The following is a 21,546-nucleotide window of genomic DNA, read 5'->3' as shown; positions in this document are numbered from 1 at the left end:
CACAGTGTGCTGGAAATCTCCATTCCTGAAGAGCGAGTGGTCTGTCAGCTAAAGGACAGGTGCCTCCAGCTCCCCCCAGGGTCACCACACCTGCAGGTGCACCATACTTCTTGTTTCTTGCCTCTGCAGCAGTAAAATCAAAGTGAGCACAGATTCTGAAATCTCTTAGTCTTTACAGACCCAGCCGACACACCCCTCTGCCCAGGAGCTTTCTCTCTACCATCATGCTACCACTTAAGTCTTTATTCCTTTTTCCTTTTTCAGTTTCTGTAGCATGGATAACAGAAGAAGAGATCTGCTTTTCTGCATGCTAGCAAAGATGCTTTTTAGCCCTTATGGATGGCTGTAACACAGAAAACCTGGCATGTGAGGCATCAGCCCATATTCCAGGTGAGGAAGGATTTCTTCATACCAGCAGTGCCAAATCCTTCCTGTGGAATTTGCACTTACTTTCCCTTGCACTTACCTTCTATTATTATCAGAAATAGACTGAAAAATGGGCTAATTTATGTGCTTTAGATAGACGAAAACCAGAACTTTCCTGAAATGGCACATCTAGCATCAGATCAAGAGGGTACACGGGGGAGATGAGGCAGCTTTGGGAGCACAGTCACCTACCAGGTCAGGTACCTGCAGTCTGAAAATGGTATTTGCTGCTGCATCACTGAATTTTTGCACTGTTCCAGGCAATGTGCTTGTTTGGGATTTACAATATTCATTCTCGTGGTGAGATGAATTTGCATTTCTTCAACTCATGCATGAAGACTAGCTAGCGATTTTCTAGTCTGCTTTGAGTGGTGATGGGTAGTAGCATGAATCTGGAATCATCCCAGAAAACCTCCCCATCCTGCCTTTCTCCAAGATAAAGTAATGTGCTATTAGCTGTTAATAGCAACAGACTGCTAAATGCATGCCCTGCCAGCTAAGTTAGGTCTGTAGCACAGGGTGGGGAAGAACATAATACTAGTGGTTGTAATGTAAGAGTTGGGACAGAGAGCCTAATTTCAAAATTTCAGGTTGAGGTAGCCATTCAAAAACCACTTCTGGAAAATGGAGGAGGCAGTAAAAAATCACTTGGAAGGAACACCTCTGGAACACTTTGAAATCCACTAATCACTTAAAATTGCCTAATATTCCCCGTACTTCCTCTGACACAACGCACTTCCCCACCAGGCAAATAGTGGAAAATCCAAACCGCCTATGCCTTTAATCCTCAGCAATTTCAGCCGATTGAAAAAAAACAAACAAACAAACAAACAAAAAAAAAACTTGATTAAAACTGCACAGCATGCTGCTGGACGATCTATGTCACTCCTTACTATTACCCCAAGTAATTAGCAGTGATTGGGGTTGAGGACTGGCTAGAGTACTCCTAAGATTCAGTCCCTATTCTTGGATAAGCAGAAAGCCTGGACTGATCGAGGCATTTTAGATTCCAGACAAAATCAGGGAACCAAATTGCTCCAAAGTATAATCAGTCAGTGAGAAAGTAATGCAATGCATAAAAGGCAAGATACTTATCTATCTATTAAATGATATGATTCACCACCCACATGGAGACAACACAATGCTTATCAACCGTCTTTGATGGTACTCTTGAAATGGCAGATCCATCTTCCTGTTTAGTTTACAGAACAGTATCTGTTACATCCTGAACCATGGGAATGGAAAAAAAGGGGAGAGAAGGAGGAGGTTCTGGCATATCAACTAATTTTAAAATATCTGTGTGTTGTTTTCCAGGCCCGTATACTTCACGACTCCAAACCTTCTGAAAGGATAATTCTGCTGCTGCTATAACTTAGCCCTAACATACATACAAGCGTGTAACTCACACTGTTTCATGACTACAGAAAAGCCTCAGCATGCAATAACCTACGTCTTGCTGAACCCTCTCTTTACTTCATTTGCACAAAAGATTACTTAGAGCTCTTGTAAGTACATATGACCCGTTCCCTTCAGCCCCAGCAAAGTTTTGTCTGAGATACATCAAGTTTTCAGCTGAAGTCTTAGACATTTTAAGAGCGTGCTGCCATTTTGAGAAGCCATAACCAGGCTACTTGATTACAGTAATTTAATACTTTTCAAATCCTACTCCACGCAAACTCTCCTAGCTTAGAAGTGATTTTGCATTTTCATGTTCATGTTCTTGTTTATTTCTGCAGAACTCTGTCTTCTGTGCCCTCTTTGTACTTGAAGTTATGGACCTGGTGAAGAAGTCATGTGGTGACATTCTCCAGCCTGTGCTATGCCGGAGGTCACATCAAAGTAGATGAAGATAATAATCCCTCGTGGACTCTGTATCTGAGCATCTTCCCCAGAGACTCTTAAACAGGAAAAAAAAAACATCCCAGTTGCTCAGGAATCTAAACAAGAGAGAATTACTCCCAGTTTAAGCCTGCAACGCGGAGGAGGATAGGCAACTGACCTTGTTGTGTTTAGGAAGCAGGGCCTGAAGGGAGCACAGCAGCAGAGCGCTGCTTTACTTGTCAGCTCCTTCCTCCGACGCTGCCCAAGCCCACATGGTGAAAGCAGACAACTACAGTTCAATAAAGGCTGAAGCTGCCTCAAGGACTTACTGCTCCAAATGACTTCTTCAGCCTGCTTACCAAAGTGCACAGAGATAAAGCAGAAAAACACGGCTTGAGGCAACAGACTACAGAAGTCGTCCTTGTGACCCATGGAAATAAACCCCTTTAAAGGTGTTTAAATAGTGAGGTTCCTAGGTGCTTAGAAAAACACTTAGTATCATGGAAGGCCAAAAGTTTATCCCAAAGCTAAACGAAACCCCAGCGTGCTATAAAAATCCATGCTGGGGCCTACCACTGAGAGCTTCACCAGAGTGACCTGAGCAGAGTGAAGTCTCCTCCGCCCTGCTCCTGAGGGGCAGCACAGGTCAGGGTGTGTGGCTGGCTTCATACAGAATGCGTTTCCAGAGCTGTCAGCTGCTTTAAATCCACTTAAAAATGGACAAAGGAAAGGGGGAATAATGGGAATAAGATGAGGGTCATCATCAGTGAAGTACCCCACAGGCTGTGAGTCTGTTTCCCAAAGACAGTCCTTTAAACTTTGCTTCAAGCAGAAATGCTCCTCATATTCAGCACCTGTTTTTGTCACCTTCACACAGCTCTGAACAGCTCCTCGGCTCCTGTAGCAGCCCCCTTTTCTCCTGCCACCAGTTCAGTATTGGCAGGAGAGTGGCTGGAGGAAGAGGCCCTTCACCAGCACGACTGGAGAAAGCAAGAGAGGAGCCGGAGCGCAGGAAGCAGGCAGGCTGGTGAGCGGCCACAGGCCAGAGGTTATGGTGCTGTTTACAAACACCGAGGGGCATTTGTGTTAAATACTATATTCATAACCATTTATAACTCGACTGCATGTGGTTAGAAGAAAAAAAAAAAAAAAAAAAGAAAAGGAAAGGAAAGAAACAAAGCAAAAGCACAACAAGCTGGGCTACCCCCATCCCTCTTTAAGCAGTTCGCCAGAGGTATGTCAAATAAAAGAGGGCGATTTTCATAGGATTAAGCTGAGAAAAATGTGTACTAGTTCCTATGGACAGCTCCTATAAATCACTCTAGATCCCAAACTTATCTGCTAATGGAAAGGCCACCTGAAATCCCATCCAGTGGACATACGCCTTTTCCAGAGGAATTCTCTGCAGGCCATATGCTGCAAAGATTTCAATGCAATAAATTAATCTCCTTAAGTTATAGCCAGATACTATGTTTTAATACTGACGTACTGTTAGTAATGGCATACCTACACCTGTTTTGTTTTGACTTTTGAATATATCGCATTTCAAGCTCTATTCCAACTACTTTGAAGAAGGAGCAATCTTAATTTTCACCGCCATTAATCTCTCTGAATGAAAGCAGAGGTCTGCATTAATGCTGAACGTAACAGCGACCCTGTGGTTGCATTTAACCCAAGGCTGCTGTGGAACAGGCAGGAACAAATGGTGTCCAGCGCCGTAACAAAGCTTCTCTCCCTGATCAATTGTGGAAAGCAGAGCACGTAACAATACACGTGCTGAGCTATTACATTTCATTCAGCTGCTTTACTCACGGTACGTGTACGGGCTGGTAGTACCATTTCCATTTTACAGGTGGGAAACCTGAAAGATTCCTTTGGAAGAAAAGCAGCTTACCCTGGAATGGGTCCCAGGCTCCCCAATGACTTTTCTTACCGGTTGAGGCTTCAGAATATTGTTTTTGTTGGGGATATCCTGATCCAAATATCCCTTTGACTATTTGTGTGCCTACTTAGGGACTTGCTGGGAGCAGAGGTACGCAGAACTCCAGATTGAACACGGTGTGCATCTCCTTCTCCTAAGATCTCAGGCCTTCCAAGCAATCATGCCAACAGTTTCACACCACAAATGGGTGAATCAGGAAGATAATGATTAATGAATGGGCAGGTGGTCACCATGGTATCTGCAATAAAAGCTCAGGAGGAGTGGAAAGTGGAATACAGATGCAAATGCTGCCTCATGGAATACTGATTCAAAGGTTTTATATAAAACATCTTCATGTGACTTTCCAGTCACTTTCACTTCTAACACAACCATGGCACAATCCAACACTCCACATTGGCTCAAGCAGTCTCTTCCTCTTCCCTGAGGCCAATTCGGGGGGGGGAGACAAAGACTTGTAACAGACATCAAGAATTCCTGTTTGTATCAGGGTCCAGCCCCATTGCAGAGACCACAACTCTGTTCCCTTCCTCAGTTTCACCAATCCACAACAGCAGTAGCTGCTGGGAAGAGAAAAATGGTAGAGGATATTTACTGATTCCTTCTTAAGCTTGCAAGAGATAAGAGATAAAAGTTTATCTAGATGTATCTTACTGAAAACATAAGGGGGAAGACACCAGACCTGAAAGCTTGTGCGCTGTATTTTTTTGTTGTTGTTGTTTCAATATGCCTGTGTGTTACTTGCTTACCATGCCCATGTTCAAGCCAGAGATATTTTCTGCATCTACAATCAGCAATAGCATAGAATGACCATGGAATACTCCAAGACCAAAACTTGGTATGACAAAAGCATGCAAAAAGACCAATGGAAGCAAAAACACTTAATTTCACTGCACCCTGACCTGCAGCCCCACCTTCAATTCCAAAATTCCTTCATACCAAAGACACAAAAATAACAAATGCTTTAAGAAATCAAACTCATTTTTCACTATACAAAATAATATGGTGCTGCTTCCTGTGAAATCTCGCTTCTTGCTAAATTGGCAAAATATAGCTAATCAGGCATAGCTACATCCTTCCTTCTACCTACTAGTTTAGAAAAGAGAAGGGATAAGGTATGGGAAGCAAACCACAAGTCTGGCCAAGCAAGCAGCAGCCAGGGCCAAGAATAAGGCATTTCAAAGGTTAAGAAAGATTACCAATACATGCAACCTCTTGATGTATCATCTCCTAACAATTAGCCAGAGGCTGTAACCACATAAACTGTAAAATATTCTGCTGAACTAATTTTAACATATAATTATTATTGTTTGTTACTGATCCAAGTATTTACATACCAGCTCACAATTCTGACAAATAGCTCCCAGTTTTTGCACTTGCAAAAAGTATATCAGGGCTCATAAAATAAAACTGCTAAAGTTTACCTAATTACACTGACATTGCTAAGGCACAGCATCCTTTCTCATTACCTGCAGTCACATTAAAGATTTAGGCTCTCTACACTACACAATGCACCCTTCTGCAAAGTCCTCCTCATCCAGAGCAAACTATTCAGGCAAAGAGACTTGAACCTACTTGCCTACTCTTCAGAAAAACTAACTATAGTATTAAAAGGAAAGCTGTGCTGATCTTAACAGCTCCCTTCTCCAGGCTGTCTGCTGATACAGTTGGTAGGCTTTGCTATGGTTTATAGAAAATTACTGTTCTTAGAAACAGTGATTTGGAGAATAACTCACTTCCTAAATCAGCTTTTTTGGGTGTGAAGTCACAAGAGGGTGGGAGAGCAGAGTTCTCCCTATTCCTGACTCTCCACTACCTTGTGCTGCACAGCGCTGTACACGCTTCCAAGGGAAGGTACCACTCTAATTAGGCTTTGCTTTCCATCCACGCTGCATCTGCTTAAGTGGACAGACAAAGCACAAAGCAATTCAAACTTGATTAGCTTTCAATACAGTAATAATGAAATATAGTCCACCTTTAACAATTGACCTGAGAAGCAGAAGCTTACTAGGGACAACAGGCTCAAACAAAAACCTTTTAGGCTACAAACCCCCCTGTTCCCCATATGTAGCAGCCATAATTAACACTTCATCCATTTCAGACTATTCTTGCAAAACTCTCCTGCTCACACTTGCTCTTTTAAAGGCTTGGATTCTGCAGTCCCTAGAAGTGAGGTCAGGAAGGGAGTGTGCTAAGTACACAGAGTGAAACACAGTTTACTGTTCTTCCTTGCACTTACCCACACTTGTAGGAAATATATCCTCATTGTTGATTTGCACCTCGATCCAGTCCATGAGAAGATTCATATACTGGGGTGCTGGCAATGCTGTAGGCTTCTTGTACTTCATGTCATCCTGCCACCGGTACTCGTACTTAGGGCCTCCAGACATCACGGGGCAGGTCCTCTCTGTGCAGAACTCACAGATAGTTCCATAAATGAGGTTGATCCTGTTGAAGAAGTCAACAACGTGGACAGCTACCCAGTCATTTTGGTCTTCTCCGCTGGGCAACTGCACAGCTGCTTTCAAGTCCACACCTGAGTTCAGAGAGGCTTGTGCTCGTTTATGAAGCTCAAACCTCTGGGTTCCAGGTTCAAACTTGCGTTTTGGACGGAAAGTCTTATCCTTATTGAAGACTTGTTTGAGTGCTATGGACATGTCTGGTAATCTCCTGCTCTGCAGCAGATGGCAGAAAAGCACTGTTGAGATTTAATGCAAGTAACTGAAAACGGTTGCTCCCTGTTACAGGTCTTCCAGGTTCTTTTCGTCACTGAAGTTTGTACCAGCTTCAAAGCCGTCTACTAGCTCTTCCACTTGAAAGCCTTCCCGAAAGGCTTCATGTCCCTAAGGATATGGAAACAATATATGTTAATGGTAAGCTCAAACGGACCCATCCGTTTGTTACTGTAGTAATTATGAGCTGAAAAGCAAATTTAGAATCCAAAACAAGCCAGCCTTAAAAACTAGCCAATCCCTAACCTAAATTAAATGAGAAGCTTCATTTTATTCAAAGTATTAAGGAATTAACATCTCTGTCTTTTTAAAATATCTACACACACAAACGCTATTAAGTTATCATAAAGATGGGAATTAAAAGTATCTTGCATAATCTTACCATCTTTATACCATTTTTAAACCAACCCTTACATTTTGCTGTATTTTACAGTGATTGAACACCATACCTAATATATGTATAAAATTAGCAGACGAAATACCACGTGACTATTTAGAAGTCTTATCCAACTGTTCCTAAAGCGACAGATGGTATCTCTCAGCATTCACCATAGATTCAGTCCTCTTCCCCGTAGGAAAAAAAAAAAAAAAAAACAATCCACGAGCAAGATTTCTCCATATTTGTTCTGTATTTTTAATTAATTGGCTATTTGTTCTGCAGACCTCACAGGATGTAGTTAGAGTGGAGCCTACCTACGGTATTGCACAGAAATAATTACTACATTCCACAGACCGGTACAGAGGTTGTTATCATTCTTGACCCACCCTCAGGAATTCAGCAGCGGTGTTAATTTTCCACTGAACTGCGTAAAATGATTAAAAAGCAATGGTGAAGCTGTCACTTTCTTTATAGCTCTATTCATCTTCTCCACAGGGGAATACTTGGCATAGTGGATCCATGACTCGATGCACAACAGTGCCAGCAGGTCAAGGGAAGGGATTGTCCTGCTCTGCTCTGTGCTAGTGTGGCGTCACCTCAAGCATTGTGTGTGGTTTGGGGCAATACAATATAGGAAAGACATAAAAGTGTTAGAGAGTGACCAAAGAAAGGCTAGAAGGGCTAGGTTAAGGGTCTAGAGGTCAAGGTGTATGAGGAGCAGCTGAGGTCCCTTGGTTTGCTCAGCCCAGAGCAGAGCAGGCTGAGGGGAGGCCTCATGGCGGCCTGCAGCTCCCTCAGGAGGGGAGCGGAGGGGCAGGCGCTGAGCTCTGCTCTCTGGGGACAGCGACAGGACCTGAGGGAACGGCATGGAGCTGGGACAGGGGAGGGTCAGGCTGGGGGTTAGGGAAAGGGTCTGCACTCAGAGGGTGGTCTGGCACTGGGACAGGCTCCTCAGGGCAGTGGTCACGACACTGAGGTGCCAGAGTGCAAGAAGTGTTTGGACAGTGCTGTCAGACATAGGGACTGGTTTTTGGGTGGTGCTGTGTGGAGCCAGGAGTTGGGACTCTGTGGTCCTTGTTGGTCCCTTCGAACTCAGAATACCCTAACTCTTTTAACAGCCAGCCTGACTGAAAAAAAAGTAAATTACTGCTTTAGATCCTCGTTTCTTACACATACTCAGATGTGTAAGAGTATTAACATCAGTAAATGCAGACAATTAGTAGGTGATAGCATAGATAGGAGCTAGCTCAACAAGAATTTTGTTTTAGTATCAAAGGATTTACAATTAAAGACTCAGAGAGCAAACATTTCATGCTGTGCATTATTTAAGTTAAATAACACAATGTTTTACATTTGCACAGTTCTACAAAAATCATACCCTATCAGTGCATAATGAATACTCTCCAAGGGATTATGCGTGCTCCACTGTTTTCCCTAAAAGAAATCACATCCGTGAAAACTCTGCTAGGTTGTGTGTTGAAAGCACTGAATTATTTTGAAGACAGTTGCCCAAAGCTTTGCTGAGGGGCAAGAAAGAACTCGATAAAGGTACTTCTTTTTTCTTAAGCACCACAAGAAAGTTGCACATACCTAAGGAAAGAGAAATCTGATGTGCTAGACCCCATCTCCATGCAGTAGAACAAAAGCACCATGAAAAATACTCTCCCAAATGGCTGGAAGATTAGCATCCACTCAATTTAGCAGCAGGATGCAGCTAAATGAATCCAGCAGAGATGTGTTTGCTTCTCCTTTTACTGATGGCACATCTTTACACTGCCATGCAGAGATACTTCAATCATGAATTCATAAACAGCCATACTTTCAGTGCCAGCAAAATGTTAGACGTTCAGGGATGAACTCCATGCAGACCACTGTCAGATCTGACACGGTCCCTGACAGAGCGTTCAAGCACAGCGCAGAGGTGCTGAAACCTGATGAAGGTCAGGGAAAGACCTGAAATAAAGCTAACCTTGTAGCAATTTAGTTAAGTGTCATTGGCAGGAGATGAGGGCACTTTAAAGAGACAACTTTTGCCCTACAGTTTGTTGTTTGTTGCTAAGACCTGAAACTTCCATCTCTCCGATTCTTAGAAGCTCTGTGTCTGTTTATTTAATGCCCTTTAAAAGGACTGGTGAGTACTGCTGCTCAGACCGAGCTGGTGAGCAGCACACTTTGAGATGGCATCAAGCCAAAGTCCCAGTCTGCAATAACGAGGATGCTAGCAGTGGAGCTTTACAGCTCAGGTAACTAATCTTTCTAGTCTGGCACTCTAATGTGGCCACTTGGATTCCCTTCCTCACCTGTAAACATTCACCATAATGTGACAGGAGTTTTTAACAGAAAGCTGAGCACCAAATAAAACTTGTCTTCAAAAGATATATTTTGAATCTCAGTACTCACTGCTGTTAAACCTTTTCCAAGAAAAACAGAAGGCACCATATTTTATAAGCTATTTTCTACTGAATATACAAACACAATCATATTAAATATGTTCACTCAGCATGCGTTCAGTAAGTTTGCAGAAAAACAATTAACAGACTGTTGTGGTTTAACCCGGCCGGCAGCTAAACACCACACAGCCGTTCGCTCACCCTCCCTCCTCCCTCTCTGGGATGGGGGAGAGAAACGGGAGAGTGAAGCCTGTGAGTTGAGATAAAGACAGTTTCTTAAGACAGGAAAATAATAACAACAACAATAATAATAAAAATAATGATGATAATAGTACTACTACTACTAATGCGTACAAAACAAGTGATGCACAGTGCAATTGCTCACCACCTGCTGACCGATGCCCAGCCTAACTCCAAGCAGTCTGCCGCCCCCCCCCCCCCCCCCCGGCTAGCCACCCCTATATATTGTTTAGTATGACCCCATATGGTATGGAATACCCCTTTGGCCAGTTTGGGTCAGCTGTACTGTGTCTGTCCCCTCCCAGCTCCTGCTGCACCCCCAGCCTGCCTGCCCACTGGCAGGACAGAGTGAGAAGCTGAAACGTCCTTGGCTTGGTGTAAGCACTGCTCTGCAACAATTAAAACAGCATGTTATCAGCACTCTTCTCATCCTGAGCCAAAACATAGCACCCTACCAGCTCCTAGGAGGAAAATTCACTCTGTCCTAACTGAAACCAGGACATACACAAATCAAGAGATGAAGCGACCAAAACATTCACCAAACAACTCGTTATCTTGACTCTTTGTGTACCAAAGCTTGAGTCTTTTCTCTCTCTCTTAAAATGTCACAGAAGGCTGTGCAAAACTAGGGACATGTTACTGGCTTTCTCATATACTTTCACATACAAGACAGAAAAAAGTATGGTCTGAATTTGACAAAAATACCACAGCAAATCAGCCCTCTGAAATAATTTTGTGCATCTTGCTTCCCGAGGGTATTTGCTGTCTATTTAGCCCTGTTCTTCATTCAAAAACTAGCAGAAATGAATGAAGAAATAAAGAATTTTGAGACACCCCCTCACTGCTGAAACAGACGTCAATCTTGCAGGTTATACAATGCCCTTACTGCCCCCACTTAAGCAACCAGCTCAGTCAGGCATTTCTAAACAGTTACAAACAGCATTGCCAATACTTCAATGGAAGAAAGAAGCTTTCATTTCACTTACAAGGGACAAAAGAACAGTCTAAGCTTCAGCTTGTGGCTCAGCAGAGTACCTGATTTTCAGTGGAGATTCACTTTAGGTTTAGGCTCTTCAAAGACTTCAACTAATGGGAAAGCTCCAGCCACAGTCAAGGCTCTAAAAGCATCGTTACTGCTTAGGCAATAAAGTGCTGGTGCTTAATAGCAGGATGGCCACTCCTCTGCTTTGGACTGAATCACTAAACCTTTGCAGAAACTCATGCACCATTAGACTTCCAACACCTTGCAGCACTGTGTTTGAATCAAGAACACGCAATGAGAGGTTTGTCATTCCATCATGGATCACATACTGTCAATTACAGCTTTGTAGTGTTAGACGTATAAAGCAAAGCTATTGCTTCAAACTCATGCAGCATTATCAAAAGAAACTCATCAGATAACCTTAACAACAAGCAATGAGCAAAATATCGTGATTTTTAAAGTACCAGGAATGTAACTTGGCTTGCCTGCCATCATTCTCACTTCCATGACAATTTTAATCCGCAGAGAATGAGAAATACTCCCAGTTCCATTATCTGGTCTTGAAAGGGATACTTCATGACTAAATGCTCCTTGAAATCTATGGTAGAGTAGCATCCTCCTTCCACATAAAATTAAACATGACTATTCCTAATGCATTTGGCACTGTTTCATGTTCAACTCTTCTCTCACACCACAGTAATGCCAGCAGAACTTCTGATCTGTACTAGTGTCAAAGGCCGTAGAAAATGGCTTCTGATCCCCTATGACAGATTCTAACTATACATATAGAGACCGTGTTCTGGATGCACTTCTGAACTATACATTTTTGGCTGTCCTGGTATGGGCACTGCAAGTAGATAACTCCTTCTAACACTTCAGCTTCTCCTCTTTCCTCTCAGAGTAGTGTATTTGTGAAGAGGTGTGATAGTCACCTGCAGCTTTTCTTGAGTGCCTGTTCCATGGCATGAATGATGTAGTTTGGTGAATTCCTTTGTTGGCAAAGCTGTGCCTGAGAATGGTTGCCCCAGATTTGGAGATGGTCTCAGAATAAAGAATTAGACCCACAAAATCTTCACGTGTGGTATCAGCACCACAGTAATCACTGTTGTCCCCAGCTTTATGTAGAAACATGCACATATGGAAATTTAGGCCACGCTCAGGGCAACTCAGCATAAACAGCAGGTATAGTAAGTCAGCACACGGAAATAATAAACCAGTCCTACCTACACAAATACCACACACAGAGAAAAAAAAAGTAAAGCTTGATCACTGTCCTGTCTGAGTCACTAATGAGTTAAAAACCTACTACATCATTTCTTCATATACTTTCTATTAAATCATAGGTAATAACAACATTAAGTGACACACTGTGTACAAACACACGCCTTTCCTCACAGCACTCTAGTGAGCACTACACAGGTCTTAGAGGGCTGCTGGGAATGTAGCTGGTACAATTCACGTTTTATTCATCAAGGAAGTGGAAAGATATGATCTCTCCAGCAACAGTGACACAGTAAGCTGTCTATCCAGCAAGACAGTCTGAAAATCAACTTTTCATCCACTTATTTTTACATTTTTTCTTTCCAAAATGTAAGCCTTCATTCTGGGTACTTGCACTGCCTGGTTCAAAGACAGCTGAAGCCTGTAGAAAAGCACAGATTAAATCAAAATCCCATTGAGCACAAACATTTTGTAGACTTCTCATGTTTGACTTCATATTTCACTACGCATTTCACTACAGCTACATTAGACATCATGGGCAACAAATATTTTAGATGTAGGCGCATGTATATACCAATGCTCCTTTTTGAGTGTACACTTTCTCTACATCCAGGCTCCTGTTTGAGAGCCAGTATTATAATAGATAATGAACAGGTTCTCTAACACACTTAAGTATGAAGAATTGAGTGAGCAAAGGCCTGTCTTCAAGTCTGAAAACACCTTTCCTATTTACACATCAAAAAGCATCCAAGTGAGTAGAAACAATAATATCCCCCATATCTTATTTACATACTTAAATTTGTGCAATTCAGATAAGTTTTATCTGTAATCACAAGGAAAAAATGTAGCACGATCATGCTGTGCAACTTCATGATGAAAACTTCATGCAATGAAAAGAGTTTCCTCATTAACAAAAAGAAACACACACACACACACACACACAAAACACCTTACCAACCTGTAACAGATTTGCGTTAGGGTTTTGGCAGAGTCAAAAGAGAAAGGAAAAAGGATCAAGGCAAATTCAGGTTACTGCAAAAATGATTCTTAAAAAGCACATACATGGGAACCAGATTCTGAAGCTTATTGTATCCTTTTTCTACATATTATCCTATTCTCAAGAGTCTTGCAAACTTCATTTTTGAACTCCAAAGTATTGTAAGTCTCAGAAGTAAACAGAAAAGCATAAACAATGACTTTGTTTCCCAGGTGCTCACTTGCATAGCTTCTCCATGGTTTCTACAGCAAAAGCTTTCAGGAAGAGCCAACATTATTAAAGAAAAAAATGTCCTGCTGCAGCTTTTGTCCATGGTTTGTGTTATTTACCTGGAGACATAGAGCATTTTAATTAATACACAAAATAACAACAGAAAATGGTAGCATGCAGTGAAAGAAGTTAACTGATGCTTGAGGACAATAATTTGCTTATGATAACAGAGGTTCCAGCAGCTTTAGAAGAAGTTGCAGTTTGGCTTAATGTCCTTCTCACAAAAGGATTCCTGTGGTTTCTTCTCTTCTCTCTAAAGGTACCAGGATTACCTTGCATTAATCCTTATATGATAACTGTAAGAACAACACTGAGGCTTCAGGGTTCTCGGGTGGAAAGTGCAGACTGCGAAGTCAAAGAAATCAAAGGGCTGGCACACCTCTGCTATGAAGACAGGCTGAGGGAGTCGGGGTTGTGTAGTCTAGAGAACAGAAGAGAGATGTCATTGCAGCCTTCCAGTACCTGAAGGGGGCCTACAGGAAAGATGGGGAGAGACTTCTTACAAGGGCAAGTAGTGATAAGACAAGGAGTGATGGCTTTATACTGAAAGAGGGGAGAATTAGATTAGATGTAAGGAAGAAATTCTTTACTGTGGGGGTGGTGAGGCGCTGGCTCTGGTTGCCCAGATAAGCAAGCTGTGGATGCCCCATCCCTGGAGGTGTTCAAGACCAGACTGGATGGGGCCTTGAGCAAACTGGTCTGGTGGGAGGTGTCCCTGCCCTTGGCAGGGGGGTTGAACAAAATGATCTTTAAGGTCTCTTCCAGCCCAAACTGCTCTGTGAAAAATCTTCTGTGAAAAGTCTTCCTAAAGTCAGAAACATTTCCCAGATATAGCAACATCCATTTGACATGCAATAGCTAGCCTTTGTGCATGGGGAGACAAAAGAGGCAAGTACTTTCCTGGTACTACTAAAAACTACAACTGTAAAAGATCACAGAAAACAATATAAAGAGTATTTTAATAACTGAGGTGTCCAGGTTCAATGAAATGAATATAAATGAGTTTTGACCTGATTCTTACCTTGTTTAGAGCAGTAACTTATTTCCTGTCCCTCCTCTACCTCATTTCTAAGCTATAATATCAGAAGGGAAAGCAAAATACAATGGATACCTGTCTATAAATGCTGTGTCCTTCAAAAATGCACATACTCCTGTAACATTTGACAAACAGGAATTTCATTGGATCAGCTTCTGCCTGAAAATCTAACCTAAACTAGTACTGTGGCAACATTTGATAACGGGAACAGAATCATGCTTTATGCTTCCAAGAAGCTATAGAGATTTTCACAGGGATTAAATTTAAAAACAATACAGAACAGGGTCAGTCCCTCTGTTGTGGCTGAGTAGCAATGGCTCACACAGGGGTGAGCAGACATACATCTTAGGTGTAAACTTCATTGCACAAATGAAGTAGGCTTTTCACTATGAGGAAATATTTTTCTGTTTTAACAGGGCACTCACTTCTCAACCAGTATCAGTCTTTTACGAGTATAAAAGGACTTACATCCCATCTGAAGATCTAAAGAGGTACAATTTAAGGTGAATTTGAAAAGTTCTCTCTCAGAATTACAGTACAGAAACTGCAAAATGTTCATGGTTTAAATTACACTGAAGATTACACTGTTCCTGTCATTCAGGAACTCAAGGTCTTGAGCTTCTACAAACTGATATTCATGCATGGGTATTACTGTAATTTCTTTCTGAAAAGTTCTGTCCTACCTCAACACTCTCTCTCACGTTACTCCTTACCATGCCTTCTATGATACCTGGCCCTGATGCTTACATTCCCTTGCAGGACCTACGTGAGACCAAGAACTAAACCACGCTCATTGAAGAGACCACTGATTTTTCATCCCAGTCAATTTATTTGATCCTCTGTTTGGCTATATAGCACAGAGAAGAGGACAGCACGAAGCAAGGTCTGTGGAGGGCAGAGGCTGGGACAGATGGGACAAGAGGGAGTACCTTTTTAGCCACAGCCACTTCAGTGAATCACAGCGTTTACCACTGCCATCTCAGACGTCCCCAGCCCTTAAAGCAGGTAGGGAACTCCCTTTAGCTCAGGCAACTACTGAGGTTGAATTTTGACAGGCTGACAGATCACACAGGGAAGAATTCAGTTCTGACAGTCCCTTCCAATGCTGTTTTTTGGATACACATCCAGGTTCTTCCAGTTCTCTTCTTGGTTCACAGGCTTCAACTGGTCTGAGCTGTGGCTAGCGTGCTTACAAGCACTGCCACGAAACCACATGCTCTGTAAGTACACAAACAGCCTCTGCTTTCAGTTACCAAGTGCTTGTGACCTGCTACCTCCTTCCACCACTAAACAAAACTAAGCCTGTACACATGCAAGTGCGTGGTTTGACCAGCTGGTCCTATACCCACTGCTCTTGTAAACACTTACCTCACCAGTGGATTGCGTGGTTGGGCTGACTTACCGTGGTAGGAGCAGCAACAGAACCAGCTCACTAACCCTGCTTATGCCAAAACCTTTTGGTTTCTGTGGATGGAGTCCTTACCACAACAGGGTGCTGTTCTTACACCTCTGTAGCATGTTATTGCAGAATTTGCTGCGACAGGGAACTGTTATAATCCTTCATTCCTTTAGAAATATTGACAGGACTGGTGAAAGATGTAAGAAAAATATAGCAGCGTTGAGAGAAGAGATACAAATTGAACTATTTGGTGATTCTTTATGATAATACACATCTGTCTCCTCCAGTTTGCTTCATTTCTGACTCCAACCAGTTTCAACTATGCTGCAGTCAGTAGGAGCTCTGACACCGTCTAAATAGAGGTAAAATTTTACTTTTACTCTCTGAACGCTCTCCCTTGAGAGGAGAATAAGAACTCATTAAACTATGGTTTAACTTCATAAATCTCTTTGTCCTGTTCAGCTTAACTTGCTCCTTAATCTACATTCTGGCTTTTCAAAGCACTGGCACAACCAGGTATACAGAGCTAAAATATGAGTTCCTGCTCACCCCTACACTCTAAGGCCATCCACGCAATTCCCAAACACAAAAGCCTAAAACCTGAGCTTTAATGTGAATCCACTGAAGTCTACTTAAAAAATGTGCATGTCCGGTCACGTGAGTGATAGGGAACAGCAAAACACGCACATGCAAAAATGTTCCAGCGGTCTGACATCTGAACTCAGGGCCTCACTCTTGTCGTTCATGTACAGGTTAAGCAGAAGTCCTTCTGTACATGGCAGGACAGCAGCTTATCTGCTAGCAGTAAGCAGTTTATCCCCTGAGACTTCAAGCTCCCTACTCTGCCTCCACTGGCCAAGCTCGTTATTTTTGGTCCAAGACTTAGTTTCTGGAAACCACATATATGTTCAAGAAAAAAAAAAAAGTCTAAATCATACATTCCATCTCACAGTGTCATTTCAATTGAAACCACTCATTTTCATGCAGAGAAACAGAGATACAAATGCAAAGTCATGTTACGTACACTACACCGGCCAACACAAATAACTAAGGCTCTGCTGACAAAACAGGGCTTCCTGTAACCATATATGCTGAAAAACAGATGCAACATCTGTTTGACATCCATTCAGACTCTTTAGCCTTAGTCTGGCTTCTTCCTAGCGAAGCTCGAGTTGACGGGCTCAGGGTGGACAGGGGAGAGGCAGGTTGGTGACAGGGAGCCTCAGCAGCAGCCCCACGCAGCTCGGGATTTCAGAGATGTCTTCCACAGCACACATCTGCCAGCAGCATCAGCCAGCGTGCTGCACACTTTGTTAAAGACACTGATAACTCTCAAGACAGCATAGCGATCTTGCATGAAAAGCAATTACCCTTAACACCATGATGCTGAGCCAAAATTTGCCCAAAACCACGTGGGAATTAGTGACTGAGGTGAAGCCTGACCCCATGCAGCCCCTCAGCTGGACCTCCACGAACCCAAAACTGAGTGGGCCTGCTGTGGGCACTAAGAACTGCAGTAAGAAGAAGCAAAAGTAGCTTCACTATTAACCACGGGGAGGGGGGAGTTATTTGTCTTTATAAAGCAGCGTGAGCCCAGGCAAAACACACAGTTCTTCACAAACAAATACAAAAATGATACCTTAATTGCAAATATTTAAATTATTTATGCCATAAGTCTAAAATCTTGTCCTGAAGCGCACATTCAGCAGCTGTAGGGACCAATCCACTGACTTTAATGCACAGCTCTGCATAACTATCAGAAGAGCTAAGTAAGAAAGATCAGAAATCTTTGTTTCCTGTGGCTTGGATCAAAGCACCCGATGTATGGTGGGGTAGTGAGAGTGGCAGCAACTACAGTTAATTATGGACATTTTCAAACTCAGACCGAAAAGACTTAGCGTCGAGGTATTCCTACTCGTGTCTTTTGAAGAATACAAAAGATTTCACAGATCTAAGAGAGATGATTTTGCAAGCCAAGGGTCTGGTGGTCTGGTACTTTGCAACATGGCAAGTCCTGCTGTGCTACAAAAGCACGTAATCACGAAGCACAGCCTTTGCAGTTGGTAGTAGGGTCACGGATGTCTGGTTGTGTGATCCCTGCTTTCAAAATTCAGCAAAATGCATTATCCACAGTGTTGATTTGTATCTTGGTCTTAACTCGCAGGACTAAACTGACTTGAAGGCTGAAGAAATTTTTTCTGCAGAGGACTGTTCTGATCACCACCCTGCAATTTTACCGTGTTCAACCGTATCATTTGGTCAAAATGACCTACTATTATGCACAGAGGGTAAAACACAGAATCAGCTAAATATACGCATCCCCATAAACCAGAGTAGGAACAGAATACCTGGGACGAGGTAGTCATCCACACTCCAGTGCCCTAAGTCTGTAATTTGCAGGATTCACTTGTTTAAAAACAAAAACAGTGCTTTCTTTGCCATCCGGGAGACCAGAGCGATAATGTGAGTGAATAAGTGAAGTCAGAGACACAATCTATCGAACACTTACTATTGGAAAGAAACCTGAGTATAATAACTACCTCCTCTGAGGGCAGCCTTAGTCCTCTCCAATTCACGATGATACAGCTGTTGCTGTAACAAGGATTGCTCATTGCAACAGAGAAAACATAAGCTGAAAACGTCCTTCAGTGCAGTTTAGCAGAGCCTAAGTAGCCCGGACTATACTAACTGCATAGATCTGCAAGAACCACCAGACAAGAGGATAAAGCACCAACTCCAGGGCAGCCACGCACCAGCAGTAAGTTGCAGCAGACACCGAAGGAACTGCCCTCTTCCCCCTACACTCCCAAGAAGCTTCTAGTTTATGGTGCTACTTTATCTCTCCAGCAAAATAAACTACTGAAGATTTCAAAGCCTTTTCTCTGCCACTGCATACTGCTTAATCCATATTGTGCTCCAGAAGCCACTCAACACGGCAAACAAAACTTACACTCACCAGCTGATCTGGAAGGAGAGTTTCAGTGGTTTCCTAATTAGCCCCCATGGTAAGCAGTTTATATGCAGAAGCGCAGCATTTAATTATTCTTTACAGTCTGGTTTTGTGGTCAGATCAACCATCATCCGGCACTAGCTCTCAGACTGGATTTCATGTTTCCCTAAACAGTTTTGTACTCTGTAGTACGCCGCTTCCAGCCACGTACAGACAGCTTTACTGTGAGACCCACAGGACCAGTCTCTCAACAGGTACAAAAAGAGGAAAACTTCCTTCCCTGCAAAACAAGCATCTGGCTTCTCGCAGCAAGGTGCCCACAGCTGTTGCCAGCAAGTACTCAATGCTACAGAAAGAAGGGGAACAAAAATCATTACTTACACAACATGGAAAAATGACCAGCGAGGGAGGGTTAGGATGGGTCCTTTCCCGACCACGATAACAAGCAGTTTACTCTGAAGCAGAATAATTGATTACTCGTTGGGGTCTGTGTGGCTGCAGCAGACAGCTAACAGCGAAAGCACAGCTGACGGTCACCGAAGGGCAGCAGTTGAAGGACTCCAGTCTGAGCTACAGCCTTCCTCTGCCTGGCACGGCTCAGTTCACCTCTAAGTAAGAACTGATTGCTGATTTAATTAAAAATTGGTCTGTAAAGCTTGCACAGTTTTAAAGTGGGAGTTGTCAAGGTGGCTGAGCTTCCTCCTACAGAACTAGTTTATGCAGCGTGTTTCGCACACCATAATTTCAGTACCTCCCACACAAAATCTGACCAGGAAAAAAGAAAACATCATAGCTTCCCATTTCTACTTGTGGACTTGTATGTAGTACATACGGTGATTCAGAAGCAAGGTCTCCATCTGTCTTGCGACCCAGTCACAGCAACTCCATTACAGACACTTATTTGCTGATATAACTCCAAAATTTTAGTAGGGAGGTTCTGTGGTCAGTTTCATAATGAACCCACAAACCTTTCAGGTGGTTTTCTGTCACACCTCGTGCCATGACCTCAAATCTCATAAAGCAGGGCTCTCTGCCAGACAGGAGGGTTCAGAGAGAACTGCTACACGGTATTTAAGTTCTGGCACTTTTCCCTAAGGGATGGTAGGTGCTGGGGACCCTGTATCACAGGAGAGGTTGTACTGTCAAACACACATCCAAACTGATGGATAGTTACAGTGGTTGTAGCAGTGGAGGAATTCACATCACCTCTAATAAATCAGTGAAAACATATAGACACAACCTGCACACCTGAACAGTCTCATTCTCTCAAAATAAGATTTCATAAGACTCACACATTCATATAACCCTTAAGATGTCAGAGGCTGGTGCAAAGTAATTATAGTAAAAAACTCAGAAGACCTCTGAAGAGAGAAAACAGGCTCTGTGAGTTTAGAGCAGGAAAGCCACCAAAATACATGGTATAAAGCCATACACTCGATACCTGACAGACGCTCTGACACTGGGTCTTTTGTCTTCATTAACAAATCCCTCACAATTTGGGAATTGGCACTTGATTATCCACTGATATTGTGCAGCTGAAAAAAAAGTATTTAAAATACTCCCTGCCAACATACCAGGAAGGCTGCAAGATAAATTTTTTGCAGATAATTTGGAGAACCATACATAAAACTTAGGATGTACATTCAGGTTAATTGCATCTAACTGAAGAACATTTACTAGAGAACATCCTCCTAAAAAGATCATTCATGGCTTGATCTTAAAAGGTAATTAGCAACTGAGGTTTCTACCCTACCCAAGCCCACTCCTCACTTTAGTAAAGTCTTCTAGGTGGGAAGCACTTGAATCAGAAACATGCTTTTCATCTGTTCATCTAGACCATGGCTTAGTTAACAGGACCTGCCTCACACCACAATATGAACAAGAGTTACCTGTTACACTGCTGAATGTGTCCATGCCCAAGTTCTGCACCTCTTTTCCTCTCCCTCTTACATCCTGTCAGACCTATACATCCTGCAACATACAGAAAATGGTTCCTTTTCTTTTTTTTTTCCATTATGGAGATTTTTTCACAATGGAGATTTTTTTTTTTTCCCACTATAATAGTTAGCAATTCTGCTACATGTCTTTATTATATTTAATATTTTAATTTATTGGTTAGAATTTTGAAGAGTCTTTAGCATTTCTGAGAATGCTGCTTATGTTCACATGCAGGTTAGCACCAGTAATTTATTTCTAAACTGGCAGCAAGCCAGGACAAGCTTACTCCAACTGCCCTTTAGGATGCCGTCGTCATTCTGGTTGCTACATAAATAAGTGGTTAGGAAACAGGATTGCTACCTTGCAATTGCTATTCTTTATCCCATTTCAATCACATCTTCTGCCATCCACACATCCCATATATTATGGTTTTGATCCAATCCCAAATCATTTGATTAAACCCAGCTGTAGCGCACGCAGTATCTGCCATCAGGTAGGAAGAAGCCATCATCATTTTTGAGGCAGCAATCACCACAGATCCCAAGAGCAATCCCAAATAACAACACATCTACTCTCTGAGAAGTATGCCACCCAGGTGATTAACAGAGAAGATTGAATCCCTGTCCTACCACAGCTGGGACAGAAGCCCAAGTTTCCTTGTGCTTTTTTTCATCTTCTTCTCCCCTTCTCCCAAGTGTTTCCTGCATTCACGTTCACTACTGCACCATGCACTGGCTCAAATGCCAGCTAAACAGTAATTTAGAAGGCTGACAGGAGGCACTAAAGCAAATGCTGCTGGCTACGCCCTGTTTTATCTCTGAGTTTC

At 42.6% G+C, this 21,546-nt stretch overlaps 1 protein-coding gene across 1 annotated transcript in view; it reads right to left on the bottom strand.

Moving 5' to 3' along the window:
* MOB3B (MOB kinase activator 3B) overlaps window positions 1-6,843 on the bottom strand; it is a gene marked incomplete at both ends in the record, with an annotated part of 30,649 nt that extends 23,806 nt beyond the window's left edge. Inside the window, one exon of the mRNA XM_084305591.1 lies at window positions 6,426-6,843. Coding sequence (XP_084161717.1) covers window positions 6,426-6,843 — 418 coding nt within the window. The remainder of the gene's footprint in view (window positions 1-6,425) is intronic.
* Between the last annotated feature and the right edge of the window lie 14,703 nt (window positions 6,844-21,546).

This window comes from Netta rufina (assembly GCF_964035555.1).
Source record: "Netta rufina genome assembly, chromosome: Z".
In the NCBI taxonomy this organism is placed as follows: Eukaryota; Metazoa; Chordata; class Aves; order Anseriformes; family Anatidae; genus Netta; species Netta rufina.
The sequence above is the reverse complement of the archived record's forward strand: the minus strand, read 5'-3'. Positions and strand labels throughout refer to the sequence as shown.